At 59.9% G+C, this 13,583-nt stretch overlaps 2 protein-coding genes across 2 annotated transcripts; both read left to right on the top strand.

The window, feature by feature from the left end:
• The first annotated feature begins 133 nt into the window (after window positions 1-133).
• CHLRE_09g404700v5 (uncharacterized protein) lies at window positions 134-3,196 on the top strand. Its single transcript, XM_043066141.1, has 2 exons — window positions 134-461; window positions 561-3,196. The coding sequence occupies exons 1-2, from the start codon at window positions 297-299 to the stop codon at window positions 849-851; spliced, it is 456 nt and encodes a 151-aa protein (XP_042920729.1). The 5' UTR covers window positions 134-296; the 3' UTR covers window positions 852-3,196.
• Window positions 3,197-4,913: 1,717 nt separating this feature from the next.
• Window positions 4,914-11,172, top strand: CHLRE_09g404750v5 (uncharacterized protein). The gene is made up of 15 exons (XM_043066142.1): window positions 4,914-5,315; window positions 5,467-5,569; window positions 5,833-6,154; window positions 6,360-6,475; window positions 6,802-7,324; window positions 7,486-7,576; window positions 7,884-7,992; window positions 8,286-8,391; window positions 8,568-8,658; window positions 8,883-8,994; window positions 9,119-9,224; window positions 9,386-9,508; window positions 9,619-10,462; window positions 10,615-10,738; window positions 10,885-11,172. Exons 1-15 carry the CDS (start codon window positions 5,245-5,247, stop codon window positions 11,011-11,013), a joined length of 2,970 nt encoding a protein of 989 aa, XP_042920728.1. The 5' UTR covers window positions 4,914-5,244; the 3' UTR covers window positions 11,014-11,172.
• The last annotated feature ends 2,411 nt before the right edge of the window (window positions 11,173-13,583 follow it).

The raw sequence follows: 13,583 nt of genomic DNA, 5'->3' as shown, positions 1-13,583 counted from the left end.
CCACAGTCCCCTCGCCTATGAGCGACAAAGGCGGTTGGGGCCGTGGCGGGTGCTCTGACTGGCTTGTTCAGGCCATCAGCAGGTTGCCGCCAACCAGCCGACATAGGTGCTACTTATGCTTCACTCCATTCCACTCGTTGGAGCAAGGCGTCACAATTGCAGAACAGGGCATGTAAGCTACTCCGGGGGCACTCACGGCGGAATGGTGCCTGATGCGACGCCGCTTGCCCGCTTTCACGAAATCCGATGGCGCAGGCATCTGCTAGCTCAAGCTTACGACCAATTCACAACACAATATGGGGGATGAGCTAAACGCTCTGGTGGTTGAGCTGAACGCTCTAGTGCATGAGCTTGACAACGTTGAGTCGCAGTCGAGTCGCATCTGGGATGACTTCCCTGAGCTTCAGGCGAAAGCCCAGCTCTATGACCTGTCCGGCTTGGGGGAGTCCGGGTTAACCAAGGTGACCGCTGAGCAGGGCTTCGGAATTTGTCGGCAGCGCCAAAGTGAAGCTCTCAAAGCGAAGGCGCTGAAATTTACAAACTTCCTTCCTCTGTTGTAGGTCCAGCTGTGCGCGGTGGACTGTTTCTTGAAGAATGAGGGCGCTCTGGTGGCCGCGCTGAACAACTTTCTGGAGGACTACCCGTTTGGCCCATATGACCACCTCTCGGAGGCATCGCGTGAGGTGCAGAAGCTTCGCAAGAAAGGCAAGGGCGAGAGAGCCGATAGGCTCAAGACGCTGCTGCAGCGGTTCGCGGTGTCCCGCGGTGCTGAGGACGACGCCTTTGAGCAGCTACCGGCGCTGATGGAGCTCGTGCGCGCGCCTCACAAGTTCGCACACCCCATACGATGAGGCGTACCTCATGAACGATATGCCTCCAACCTGTCCGTCAGCGACATCCTCGTGCAACTGGCAAACGCCAGCCAACGCCAGCCAAGGCCGCCGGCTGAGGGCGGGAGCTTGAAGGAAGGTGAGAAGGCTGGTCACGTAGTTAGAGGACTAGGAGGGGGGAGGGGGGCACGCCACTGGATTGGAATGGGGGAGCGGGGCGCCGTGGCGTGCCAACGACAGTGCAGGCCCCAGCGCTGGCTGACCCAAACTGACTCACCCGACGGTAATACGCGGCCCGTTTCCACCTCAATAATTGCAGGAAGCTATCGTGATCGTCGTCATCTTGATCCTGGTGGTAGCTGCAACGACCTTCAAGCAATGCGCCGCGGGCCCGTGGCGCGCCGCATTGCAGGGAACCCAGCAAGGTCGCAGTGCTGTTCACGAATCTCCGCCGCATACGCCTTCACTGCTCGCTTGTGCATTTTGGGGGACTGCCTCTGAGAACCGGATTGCGCCTGGCGGCGCTTGTATGAGCGGTACTTCATGGGGTTCGGGACGCCAGCCGGGCTGCAGCTTGGCGCCCGTGGCCTTCGGGCGTGGTGCCAAGACTGCCCTATCTCACGCACGGCGGACTAGGGTTGCTTGTTGAACCGCGCAGTTTGTCACGCTGTGTTCGATATGGCTTGGGCGGGCTTCTGCTTAGCTTTGACAGCTGTGAGGAGAGGGAGCTGGTATGTCTCGCGCCACAGGCAGCTGGTGCCATTCACCGGCACTCCCAACGGTTGGGTGGCTGACGACTGCTTGTTTAATTGCTCCGGCTGTGCTTTACGTCGTGATGCCCCTGTGGTGTTGAGAGGCTGCCGTGACAGTGTGCTTTCCTGCTTCCGTTGTGGTATGTGTGGCGCTGCATGCTGGGGGTGGTCCCCTCCTGCCGCGACTCCTTCATTCGAACTCGGCTGGTTACGGTCAGGTGTGCCGACGTAGGGTTAGTAGTAGCGGCAGGTGAAGTTAGGGGTGTGGTTAAAGGGCGAAGAAGGACTGGCGTTGCGGCAGAGCTGTAGAATAGCACACAGCGGTGTGCACGTGTGGACTGGCGGTGTGCTTCTTGGCTTCTCGTACAGGTGTGTGTGTGTGTGTGTGTGTGTGTGTGTGTGTGTGTGTGTGTGTGTGTGTGTGTGTGTGTGTGCGTGCGTGCGTGCGTGCGTGCGTGCGTGCGTGCGTGTGTGTGTGTGTGTGTGTGTGTGTGTGTGTGTGTGTGTGCGTGCGTGCGTGCGTGCGTGCGTGCGTGTGTGCGTGCGTGCGCATGCAGTGTGTGGGGAAGCTGCCCATGCAGCAGTAAGTATGATCCACCCAACCTGGACTGTTCGGCCCTGGCCGACCCCAGCGCCAGCCTGGCGGACTGCGCCCATGACGACTGGGTTGTGGCGCCGGACTGCACGCATGGCCAGGACGTCGCCATGATTGCAACATAGGGCCAAACTGATATTACCGCGATCATGGCATGAACAAGGGTGTGTCCCCATTGGTTAAGTCAGCGGGACGGAGGTACTGGAAAGCGGTGATGCATGCGGTTTGCTGACGGTGACAGAGGCAGCGCCTTGCTTGCGGTATATGCAAACGGAAGTGGGGAAATAGGGAGCAGGGGTGCCTGGGCGCGATTGATTGTGTGACGCGGGATGTGACGCAGGAGCCGCAATGTGGTATGCGCGCATACACCACGAATAAGTAACATAGCAGTGCGCTGTATGCGATATGATTTTGACTACCGTAGTACTTGGTCGGGTCTGGCATGAATAAACCGCTGCAGCAAGTGCATGACAAGCAGGGGTGCCGCACGTCTTCTGGCGGGGGTGCACACGTGAATTCGACGTGGTTTCCGTTACGCAGCTGTATATGTCTGCTGCCGTTTTTACACGCGGCATACTATTGGCCCCTATGTACATCTGGAATGCAACCGTGAACTGGTGATGTGCGCTGTGTCGATCGTAGTGGCCTGACCATGTATGTATATGTACGCTCTGATTGCGCCCCGGATTCAAGTATGAGGAGAGGGACAGAGGCACTGGAGAGGTCACGGGACAAGCAATGCAGATGTATGGAAAGTGTGTGAGAGCTGTGTATGTGTGTGCATGCATGCAATGCATGCATGGAGTATGTCATCCGCCTGCAACGAGTGAAAAGGACTAGGAGCACGGAGTGCAACAGGGGCAGGGCGCCATGGCACCCTGAGCAGGGGTGCCTGGGCGCGCAAGCAGGGGTGCGCAAGCACCCCTGCGCGCAAGCAAGGGACCTGGTTTGGAACATGTGTTTGGGCGCTCAGCTTAGAAAGCCAGCACTGTGCATCCATCATGTAACCAACAAGCTCCAGATGCATCAGCCGGGTGGGCGGGATGGCTTAGTGCCGGTCGCGGGGAATGAGAGGGGCACAGTGCCCAGCCCTGCACAGTGCCCAGCGGCTGAACACAGCCGGCACAGGGGGGCGCGAAGTTGGCGACGTCCGGCAAGGCCGTCCTGAACCGGCCCCACTTGTTTTATGCGCCCAAATTGATTGTTACATGCCAAATATCAAAGCGGCGTCGGCGGCTGCTATTGCGCAGTCTTGCTTTTGAACTCCGGCTCGAAATTGCACCTCGCTGGTCGCATGGAAGCCGCTCCCTGCTTGTAGTAGGCCCCCAAAGCCCTGGAACAAAGCTGCTTCAGAACTCCAATGTAAGACAGGTCCATAGGTTGCTATCGCGCAGCTCTCCCTGCCTCCAAGCCGAGGTTCCAATTTGCGTCGGCAAGCATGTTTTTGGGCTGAGCCCCCCCAGCGAAGCGTTCCAGGGGGGGGGCGAAGCCCCCCAGGAACACCCCGGTCCGTGCGTTCGTTCGTTCGTGCGTCGGCAAAACATAGCATACTGGCACAAACTGCGACTGCTACGTATTAGTATTTGTTAATGCCTATTGCATGTAAATAGGTGGCAGGGAAAATTCGGGCGGAGCGAGAAGTGCCTTCGCGTGTCCATGGAAATTGACTTTCGCGAGGTCGCGAGGAAAGCATCCGGTGCCCGCCGATATGCAGTCTATAAGGCAAACTATGTTGGCGGCAAGCAAAGCGGGGAAGTATATCGAAAGTTGTGAGCGACTTGCTGAGCCATGCCTGCCGACGCGCCAGAATGCCGAGAAGCCCCGAGGTCGCCCCCGCCCCGCGCCTAGCCCTTTGAGCGTGGGGCGCCGGGGAGGTGTTGAGTATGGCAGGAGGCGAAAGAAATGCTTGGGGTGTTTGGGAACGTGACAAGGCACGCATGTGGCGCGGGAAATCCCGCACGACCCCAACCCGAATGTCCCTAGCCGATGCGCCTGCGCGTCGTAGCGGCATGGAGGCTCTAACGGGGCGTTACACGCCTATTAGCTCCCAAGCGTACGGGGGCTCAGCCCATTTTCCAGCTGTACAAAGCTGACACCCCCTTGTCGACCACCGTCATATAGTCGCCCGGCGCGCCAGGGGTCTTCTATGGGGTGCCCCTTATTGGTCTATGCAAAGAAATCGGGCCGGGGCCTGGTCGCAACTGGGAATTGGGGGCGGTTGCCGGCCGTTGCCGATCACATGGGCCGAGTTGGCCACCCCGCACCCCTGGTAGGGAGGGAAGGACACGGCATGCAAATGTCCACGCACAGACCGCAGTGAAACATTAAACATACACGAATTTGAACAGCCCCGCCCGATCATCTCTCACTATGGGAGTGTGAATGGAAATGTAAGTAATGGAACGGGCGGGTGTCAGCATGGTCAGGGCGCGAACGTACGGGAAGCGGCCGTGCTTTTGCCCTTTGGGTACCCCTGGGTACCCCATACATGCTGCCCCCCATGCTGTTCCCACTGTTCGAGCACCCAGAGTCCGAGACTCACCGAGTGTGGAAGCGACCTTAATCCTGACAACACAACCCATTAGTGCACGCATTGAGCCGCGTTGCAATCAGCAATAGGCCTGAGCCGGTGCTAGGCCCGCCGCCCACCAAGTAAGGCGCCAGCCTAATCGGGCGTGGCGGGCTCGATGAGCCCACTTAGCCCGCTAGGAAACGCCGACTTAACAATGCATTTGGGATTTGAAGGCAAATATGCATCGCTGTCTTTGGAGTAGGACTATTAATGCTGAGCACCGGCGAGCTTGCTAAATTAGCAGAACAAACAGGAAGCAGCCCGGCATTGCTCGGTCCTATGCTTGTACATAAACATGCGCCCAGCACATCTCAGTGACCTTTGATTAAACAATTAGACGGCTGTCTGCTGGTTTTCATGGAACCGTCTCATCGGCGCTTCGGCACAGCGCTTATCCTGCTGCTGTCCTTAACATCCAGCTTCAGCATACACTCATCTGCTGCGGAAAGCGTGGCACAGTCGCCATGTGTCGCTGTGGGCGCTCCCGACGGTGACATGGTGGGATGCTATGTGAACGCAAACTACCTATTTGCGGCGCTCCCTGCGCCGGCAGCCGACAGCTCGAAGTAAGTGCCCAGTTTGCAAGCGTCTTACATGGCCTGAGTTCCTATCGGCTCACATCCACGCCCGCACCATCCACACCCTGCGGGCGGCTTTCTTACAATTAAGCTTACTTTCTGCTGCACTCCTCCCTTGATTGCCACGCCGCCTACACAGAGTGATTGCACGCGTACTAGCCCAAGAGTGTCTGCGGCGGGGCAGAGGCAGCCAACCGTGTCCCATCGACTTCTTCCAGGGCTCTCTGCCAGTTCCAGCAGACGTACGTTGCGTGTGTACATGCATGTATGCTGTATCTGAGTGTGTGAGGGGCGGGGGGGGGGGCGGGTGTGGGGGACAAGCAAGTGAGGTCATGAGGGGCATGCAGCAGGGAAGCGGGAGTGAGCACGGTCACAGGTATTCGTAAGGGGTGCGCTGTTGAGGCTTGAACCGAGAGACAGGTGTGGACACTCACGGTACGCCTGTCTACCTCGAACCCCGCCCGCCGTTCCCTCGCTGCAAACAAACATGTATGCATGCGTGCAGCTGCTGCGCAACACTCTGGTGTGCCGCGGCTCGCTGCTAGACAAGCTTCTCACCTGCGCCGACCTGGCGGGACCCGACCGCCCCTCTGGCGGCGCGGACGCCTGCATGGCTGCGCCCGGCTGCGTGTGGACCACCCGCTCTTCCGTGGAGCCCATCCCCGAGTACCTGGACCTGATAGAGGGCGGAGGCGCCAACCTGCGGGTCAACACCAGCACTCCCGGGCTCAACACCACAGCCGGCAATGCCACCTACCTCTATGACGCGGTGTTCGACGCGGACAACATGGCTAGCATCCTGCAGGGCCTCATGCACTACCTCACAGGTGCGATGGTCGCGTCGAGATGGCGTTGTCGTTGATTGGATGGGTGGATTGAAGCGGCATGCATCGCGCAGGTGATGCGATGCATTCCATTTCAGTACGATGCAGCGTACATACATACGTGAGGGCAGGGTGAATTGAAGGGCCTTAACTACCGAATGCATCGAACTGTGCCTCCGCCTGCCTTCCACTCCACCGCTGCTCGCAGGTGCGCCGTGGCCCTCCTACCAGGACACCGCACCCACCACCCTTTGCACAGCTAGGTGGGCTACTGACAGGGACCGTCTGGCACAGGTGTACAAGCAGTACTACAAGCAGACCGACGTGAGTAAAGCGCGGATTGGGGGGGGGCGACGTGGGCTGTCACGAGAAACCTGGGAAGTGGTTGTTCGCGTCCGGGTGCTGGCGTGGGGAGCGTGCTGGCATTCCGTATGTAGGTGTACAGATGAGTGTGGTGCGGTGCGGTGCACTTAGCCTGGCATGCAGCTTTCATGGCGAACACGGAAACACTGTGTTGTCGATTGAGCCCTCATCTTAGCCATGTGTTCGTTCTCCACGTCACTGGCTCGTGAACTCTTGTAACCAATGTAATCTTAGCCATGCCCCTCTCGTGCCACTGCTTTCGTTCTGCGCCCCCCTGCACCATCCAGATGACCCTGGACGGCAGCGACACGGACGAGGAGTGGGCGCTCAAGTTCTTTGGCTCACCCAGCGCTGCGTACGTCTTTGGCACATGTGCAGCCTCCAGAACCTTCCTGTCCGCGGCCCTAAAGTGTCACACCTCCACATCCAACAAGGACGCCTGCACCGCGCAGCCCTATTGCGACTACGTCCGCGTCGACCCGACCTACCAGACCTGCGAGCTGGGCCGGTTGGAACCTCTGGTGTCCAGGGACGCTGCCATCTTCACCAGCGACCCGTGGGGCGCCGCGCTGGCCTCCCTGACCGCCAAGTGCATGCCGCTGCTGGACTCCAACACGGGCCGGCGCTACGGCTCCCGTGACTGCCGCGAGTACCGGCAGTCGCCGGAGGGCCGGCAGGGGCTGACGGCGCAATTTGACGCGGTGACGCAGCTGCAGGCGCCCGGCGCGCCGCTCAACCCGGCAAACCTGCGGCCGTCATTCTACGTAGCGCCGGACACCACACCAGACCCCGCAGACCAGACCGCATCAGGTATCCACAGCTACTACCGTATGTATCATGCTATGGGAGATGCGGTGGGTGGTGGCATAGGTTGGGGTCCGTCCACTGGACAGAGTAGACAGCAGAGCCTAACCATGCACGCAACAACATGGCTCTTGACTAGGCTATATCGGGCGCGTGCGCGGTTGCAGGTGCAGCCAAGACAGTGCGGCTGGTTGGCGGCACTAGCGCAAGCAACGGGCGCGTAGAGATCTTACACAATGGCGTGTGGGGCACTGTGTGGTAAGCCGGTGGCGAGGTGCAGATGGGGATTGCGTCGTGCCCGGGAAGACGAAACGACCATTAAGATAGCTTGACCGGGCCTACTGGCGTGGCGCTCGGTATGCCAGTCCTGAGGCTGCTGCCTTACACAGTGTACAGAGCACAATGTGGGCACTTGGTATGGTGACACGTACAGTCCCCGTCCTCAGCCATCTGGTTCATCATGTCCCCCAACGCATGCGCCTGCAAGGGAATTCAGGGGTACCGTAACCCCTCAACGTCCTGATGCTCCCACCCCCCCCTTGTGCACCCCAACCCGCACACGCAGTGATGACAGCTTTGACGTATGGCAAGCAACCGTCGTTTGCCGACAGCTCGGCCTGGGCGTCTACGGCACTCCCTACACACACGGCGGCGGCAGCGGCACCATCTGGCTGGTGAGCTGGGCGTGTATGTGCCTCAGCAGGTGCTACGTGAAGCACACTGACTACTGTTGCTGCAGCCTTTTCGAGGCATGTTAAGCGTAGGCTTGAGGCAGAGTGGCATGTATGATAAGCAGGACTTGTGTGACACCTTTCACATGCGGCCTTCCATGCACTGTGCGAGTGCGGGTTATGTTGGACGCGAAACATGACGCTATGCGGAGTGGGCCGTACGTCTGACTGCACCACATCGCCACCCGTGACACATGCGCTCACGCGCCCGGCGATACACCCACCGAACCTCACAGGACGAGGTGTACTGCCCCAGCTACGTCACCCGCCTGGAGGACTGCTCCTCGGGTGGTTGGGCCGTCCATGACTGCTCCCATTCGGAGGACGTGGGCGTGAGCTGCAGTAAGTGGGTGTTGTGGTGAAAGTGGGTGCGGTGTTGCGTGCTCCTTGGAGCTTCCTTATTTATACCTGAATCAGTGTCGAAGGCGCTGGCGCTATCTGCTTTCTGCATCCGTTTCATCCGTTCCACGCGGTTCTGGGCACTTCGGGCATTCAGTACCCATACGTGCTCATTTCAGCCTCCTTCAGGCCAGTGCGTCTTGTCGGCGGCACCAGATTGGACAACGGCCGAGTGGAGATCTTCAACGAGAACCAGTGGGGCACTGTGTGGTGGGTGGCCGTGGCAGCATTACTAACGCGGAGGCGCGCGCGCGCGCGTGTGTGTGTGCGTGTGTGTGTGTGTGATGTGTTTTTGTTCTGCCCCATGCATACGCATAGCTTTGGAAGCTGTCATAGTAAATGCATGCACGAAGTGAAGGTCCTTGCTCATGCAGTTGCGGACTGCCCTACCTGAAATTGATGTGAGCCCTGGTGCATATGGCCACACGGTGCAGCGATGACTATTTCGGCCCCAACGAGGCAGATGCTGTGTGTCGCCAGCTGGGCTACATGGTCGGCGTCTACTACACTCATGGCAGTGCTGATATCAACGTACCAATTTGGATGGCAAGTACGGGTGGCCAGCAGGGAAAGGGGATATGGTCGTGGGCAGTCCGCACCCCTGGCAAAACGGGTTATGTATAAGGGACAGCAAACATGACAACCCTGGCTTTGGGGCTTGCTCCCGCAGGACGACGTGAAATGCCCCGCCTCGGCCAGCCGCCTGGAGGACTGCTCGTTCCTGGGCTGGCGCGTCAACAACTGCGGCCATCGCGAAGACGTGGGCGTCGTTTGCTGTGAGCACCGTAACGCTTGCAGCAGGGAGGCTGTTGTGCGAGTTTGTTGGAACAACACTGCCCGCGCCGCGTTGTTTCGTGGGGTCTGTGCAGACGGGTGCGTCTTAAATGTCTTGTACTAACACCGTATGCTGCCCTTCATACTTGGTTACGGTATGCAGACGGGCAGCTCCCTAGTCCTTCGCCTGCGCCTCCTTCACGCCCGCCTCGGCCCCCCAAGCGGCCGCCGCCACCCAGGCCCCGGCTGTCACCACCCCCGGTGCCGCGACCCAGCCCTGCATTCGGTACGTAACTCTTGTGCTTCATAGTGCAAACCCTGCATCCTCCTTTAGAATAATTCCTTGCAAACCTGAATCCGCCCACTGCCCACTTGCTGCTACGCCCTCGTTCGCAGAGACGTCACTCTCCGGCCCCGCCGGCTTCTCGCTCCTGGCCGTGCGCTACACTCCCCGCGCCAGCAACACGCCACCTCGATGGAGCAGCTTCGACGTCGCGGCCCTGGCGCCAGGCACGGGGATGCTCGCCTACGTGTGGGCGCACGTGCCCGCGCCCGACCCCGCCGGCCCACCCCGTGCTCCTGACTACCCGGCGTGCCTGCCCGACCAGGGTTGGGACGATGCCGCCGCAGACCTGGCGTGCCGGCTCACGGGCTTTGCCTCCGGCCGCGTCGCGCTGACTGGTCCCGAGTCGCAGTACCCGGCGGTGGGGCTGGTGAGTGTGCCCACCATGGTCATGAACGTCAAGTGCCCGCTCAACCGGGCCACCCGCCGGTCCGAGCTGCAGGACTGCACTGCCAGCCTGCGGCGACAGGCCACGGGCATGTGCACTTCCATGCTTGCGGCCCTGTGCACCACCGCCCGGGTTATAAGCCCCAGCCCGCCCCCCAGCCCGCGCTCAAGTCCCAGTCCGGGCCGCAGCCCCAGCCCGGCCGCACGGCCAAGCCCGAAGCCACCTCCCGCCACCTCCAGCCCTGGGGTCCGGCGGCCACCCTCGCCACGCCCACCTCCGCCACCGGAAGACTTACTGTCGCCGCCGGATGCTCCCGACATCCCACCGCCACCATCCCCGTCACCTCCGAAGCGTCCTTCACCGCGGCCTTCCCCGTCAGGCTCGCAGCAGGGCGGCTCTGGCAGCAGCACGGGGCTGACGCTGCGGCTGGTGAGACCGGACGGCGCCTCATCGACCTCCAAGTCAGGCCGCCTGGAGGTCCTGAACAGCGGAGAATGGGGGACCATATGGTAAGCGCGGTGACTGCGGTCGCACAGGCTTGTGGAATGCAAGCATACGGCATGCCTATCACACTAATCTCTGTTTCTGGTATGGTCAGCTCCATGAGGTTGAATGACTGACGACTCTGAGTTACCGTATGTTGTTTCTTGCATGTCCACAGTTCTGACGGCTTCACTAACGCCGCGGCCACGCTCGCATGCCGGGCGCTGGGGCTGGGCATCTCGGGCCGCACCATTCCTGAGTACACGTCTTTCTACGATGCCGGCACAGGCCCCATCTGGCTGGTGAGCCGCTGTGCGTGGGTTGTGCGTTTGGGGCTCATGCAGTATTAACTGAAAGAGCTTAGCATACACAATCGGTCTTGTTGCATCCGAACACCTGTCGCCACTCAAATGCCCGCACGCCCTGCGGCCACCTCCGCGGCCCGCAGGCCAACGTGGACTGCTCGGCCGTGTCCCTGATCGACCCCAGCGCCAGCCTGGCGGACTGCGCCCATGACGACTGGGGCGTGACGCCCGACTGCACGCATGACCAGGACGTGGGGGTGAAGTGCACTTGATGCTTGTTAGTTTCTGTGCGAAAAAGGTGTTACCTGCTATGAGGTGGACTGGAACTGGGTAGCCACTGCAAATGATATGGAAGACCAAGTCAGGCCAAATCGATATACCAATACCCGTCTCCATGAACTCACTTAACAATGGTGTAATCCTGAAAGTGTTAATGTCCCGATGCTGATAGCGTGTGCTGTCAGCTGGTAGCCTATGCCAGCTCTGGGCCCAGCCCTGAGCGGCTGAGCCAGCTGGGCACCCCCGTGGGCTGGGCACCACCCTAGGGGCGCCTGCGGTCGGTCGGCTTGGCAGCGTGATAGTCCTGGTGCCTGCTGTAGATGTGCTTAGAGGCAACTGGGTGCTCGGGGGCCAGGCGGGAGGCAGCTTTGGGGCGTGGCGGGCCCGGAGCAGGCAGCCACGGCGCGGCGAGGGCAGCGTGCCACGGCACGGCCGGGCACGCTTTGTCGCGGTGCCGGCCAGGGGCGCGACAATTTAGAAATACACACACGCTATACGCCTAGGCAACACATACATCGCGCGGCTTGGCGCTGCTTGGCGGCGAGCATCCGGAATTGTTGTTATAGTTCGCGCGCGGCCGGCCCGGTCGCGAGCCGCGCAGGGTCAGGCCAAAAGTCGCTACTTTCCTGGCGTCGGCTCCTCCATATCCCTATCAGCATATGGGTGGGCACAAATGAACGCAAATGAGATACCTTGAGGGGGGTAGTCCGAATCCTAACGAAATGCGGACTCGCCCAACACGTCGGCAGGCCCACACACGCGCCAGGAGTGGGCGCCTTGCCCAGCCAGGAAGCTCCCAGCACGCCTGTGTATGCATGGCCGATACAAGCGCGGCCAGGCATTTGTGCGGCCCCCGCGCAGACGCTAGGCTCGTGCACCCCCACAGCGTGTGGGGTGGCCAGGCGCCCGGCCACCGCATGGCCAGGACACGGCGAGCCTCGGCGGCACCCCTCTGTTAGGTAATAGCGGCTATTAACATACCTTAATTACAGAACGCATCATAAGCTAAAGGGTTAGTGAGAGCGGCGCTGCACATGCATATATGCACGACGCGATTGCTAGTACCCTTTCTCGAGCACCCACTACACGACCGGCAATACACGCTTGGATAGGCAAAACTGCAATAGCAGGTTTTTTGACTCGATTTGAGGCGGGCCTGCGATTTGCTGGCCTGGCGACCACGAGTGCCCAAGCCACATCGCCACATGTCGCCGCTGCCGCGTATGAGTCCTAAATGACAGCATTTATTACTTATATCTTGAATGGCGGGTAAAGCTGCGACGCTCCAGCATCGCCCCTGTCAAAGCTCCCAGCCGGCTTTTCTTGTGTGGACACAGCACCAATTGGATATATTAATGTCGTTGGAATATTTGGCATGCTTTGTTGGTCTGGAACCAACATGTAAAAGAGGAATTGCAGGGCTGACCGTACCGGATCAATGCAGACGCTCTTACATTGCAGTTGTTTTTTGCACAAATGGATCGGTTCAACCTATTCATATTGTTCAGGTAGGGGACTACACGGGCATGAAACTAAGGAAATCGCAGCTGCGCATCCCACTCAAACTTCGCGCAGGGCCCTCGTCGCGCAGGGCCCTCATGATGTTGTTGCATTTGGGTTGTCATTCTGTAAGTAATTACATGGCCCGACGGTTGCAGCGCTCGTTGACGAGTTGCTTCTTGAAGTCAGAGACTTGACGAAGTGACGAAGCCGTATCTCTGCTTGAGACAGAGCCAAAGTTCAGTAGAGGCGTATAGCTATAGCGGCCGAAGGTGTCAGGGCGGCACGAACAAGTTCAGCCCGAGCGACATGTTCAGGTACGTCGGCACTCGCACATCGTCAAATTTGCACCTGACGCATGCTAAGGCTCTCGCGCCGAGCCTGCGTTGGCCTGCACTATCCATAAGCAAGGCACGCTGTCCTAACGTTTAGCACATGGTTGGGGACGACTCGACCCCAACTCTCCAAGGGCTTACCGTACTTCTCGCCATCCATCAACCTGGCAAGCAGCCTTAGCCACATCCCGCGGTGTCTCTATACCAAGTCAATAGACTGCTGTCGTCCGACAGCGATAGCGAGTGCCCTGAATGGGCGGTTAAAACGGCACCCACCACACCGGCCGCGTCAACAGCTGGGGCGCTGGACCCCTGGCCTAGCCTGCTCTTTCCTATGCACAGGTGTCGCAGTGTCGTGCCAGATCGTAGCGGTGGCAAAGCGCGTCGCAACTGCGGCTGCGTTGCGGGCCCTCTTGGGCCAACCCCTCCGGCTCTGAAGGCACAATTTTGGTCAGGGGCAGTGCGCTGAGTGGCGACGGTGCGCACTGCATCAGAGGCATGGCTGTTTGGACCCACCGGGCCCAGATGCGGCGCCCGTGTCGTTGCCCAGCTGTGGCGAGGACTGACAACAGGCAGCTTACCTGGGCAACTAAGCTGGCAGACGTCGGGGGTGGAGACAGGCGCTGGCTGTGACTACGCCAGCCTGCTCCTTGTCCTGTTCCATCGCATACCCAATACAGTTTGCTGTGTGCGTAGTGAGTGTATTTGGGCAAATGTACTGCAAAGTA

The sequence above is a fragment of the Chlamydomonas reinhardtii genome, chromosome 9, assembly GCF_000002595.2.
Source record: "Chlamydomonas reinhardtii strain CC-503 cw92 mt+ chromosome 9, whole genome shotgun sequence".
NCBI classification, from domain to species: domain Eukaryota; kingdom Viridiplantae; phylum Chlorophyta; class Chlorophyceae; order Chlamydomonadales; family Chlamydomonadaceae; genus Chlamydomonas; species Chlamydomonas reinhardtii.
This window is presented reverse-complemented; position numbering and strand designations above follow the sequence as displayed.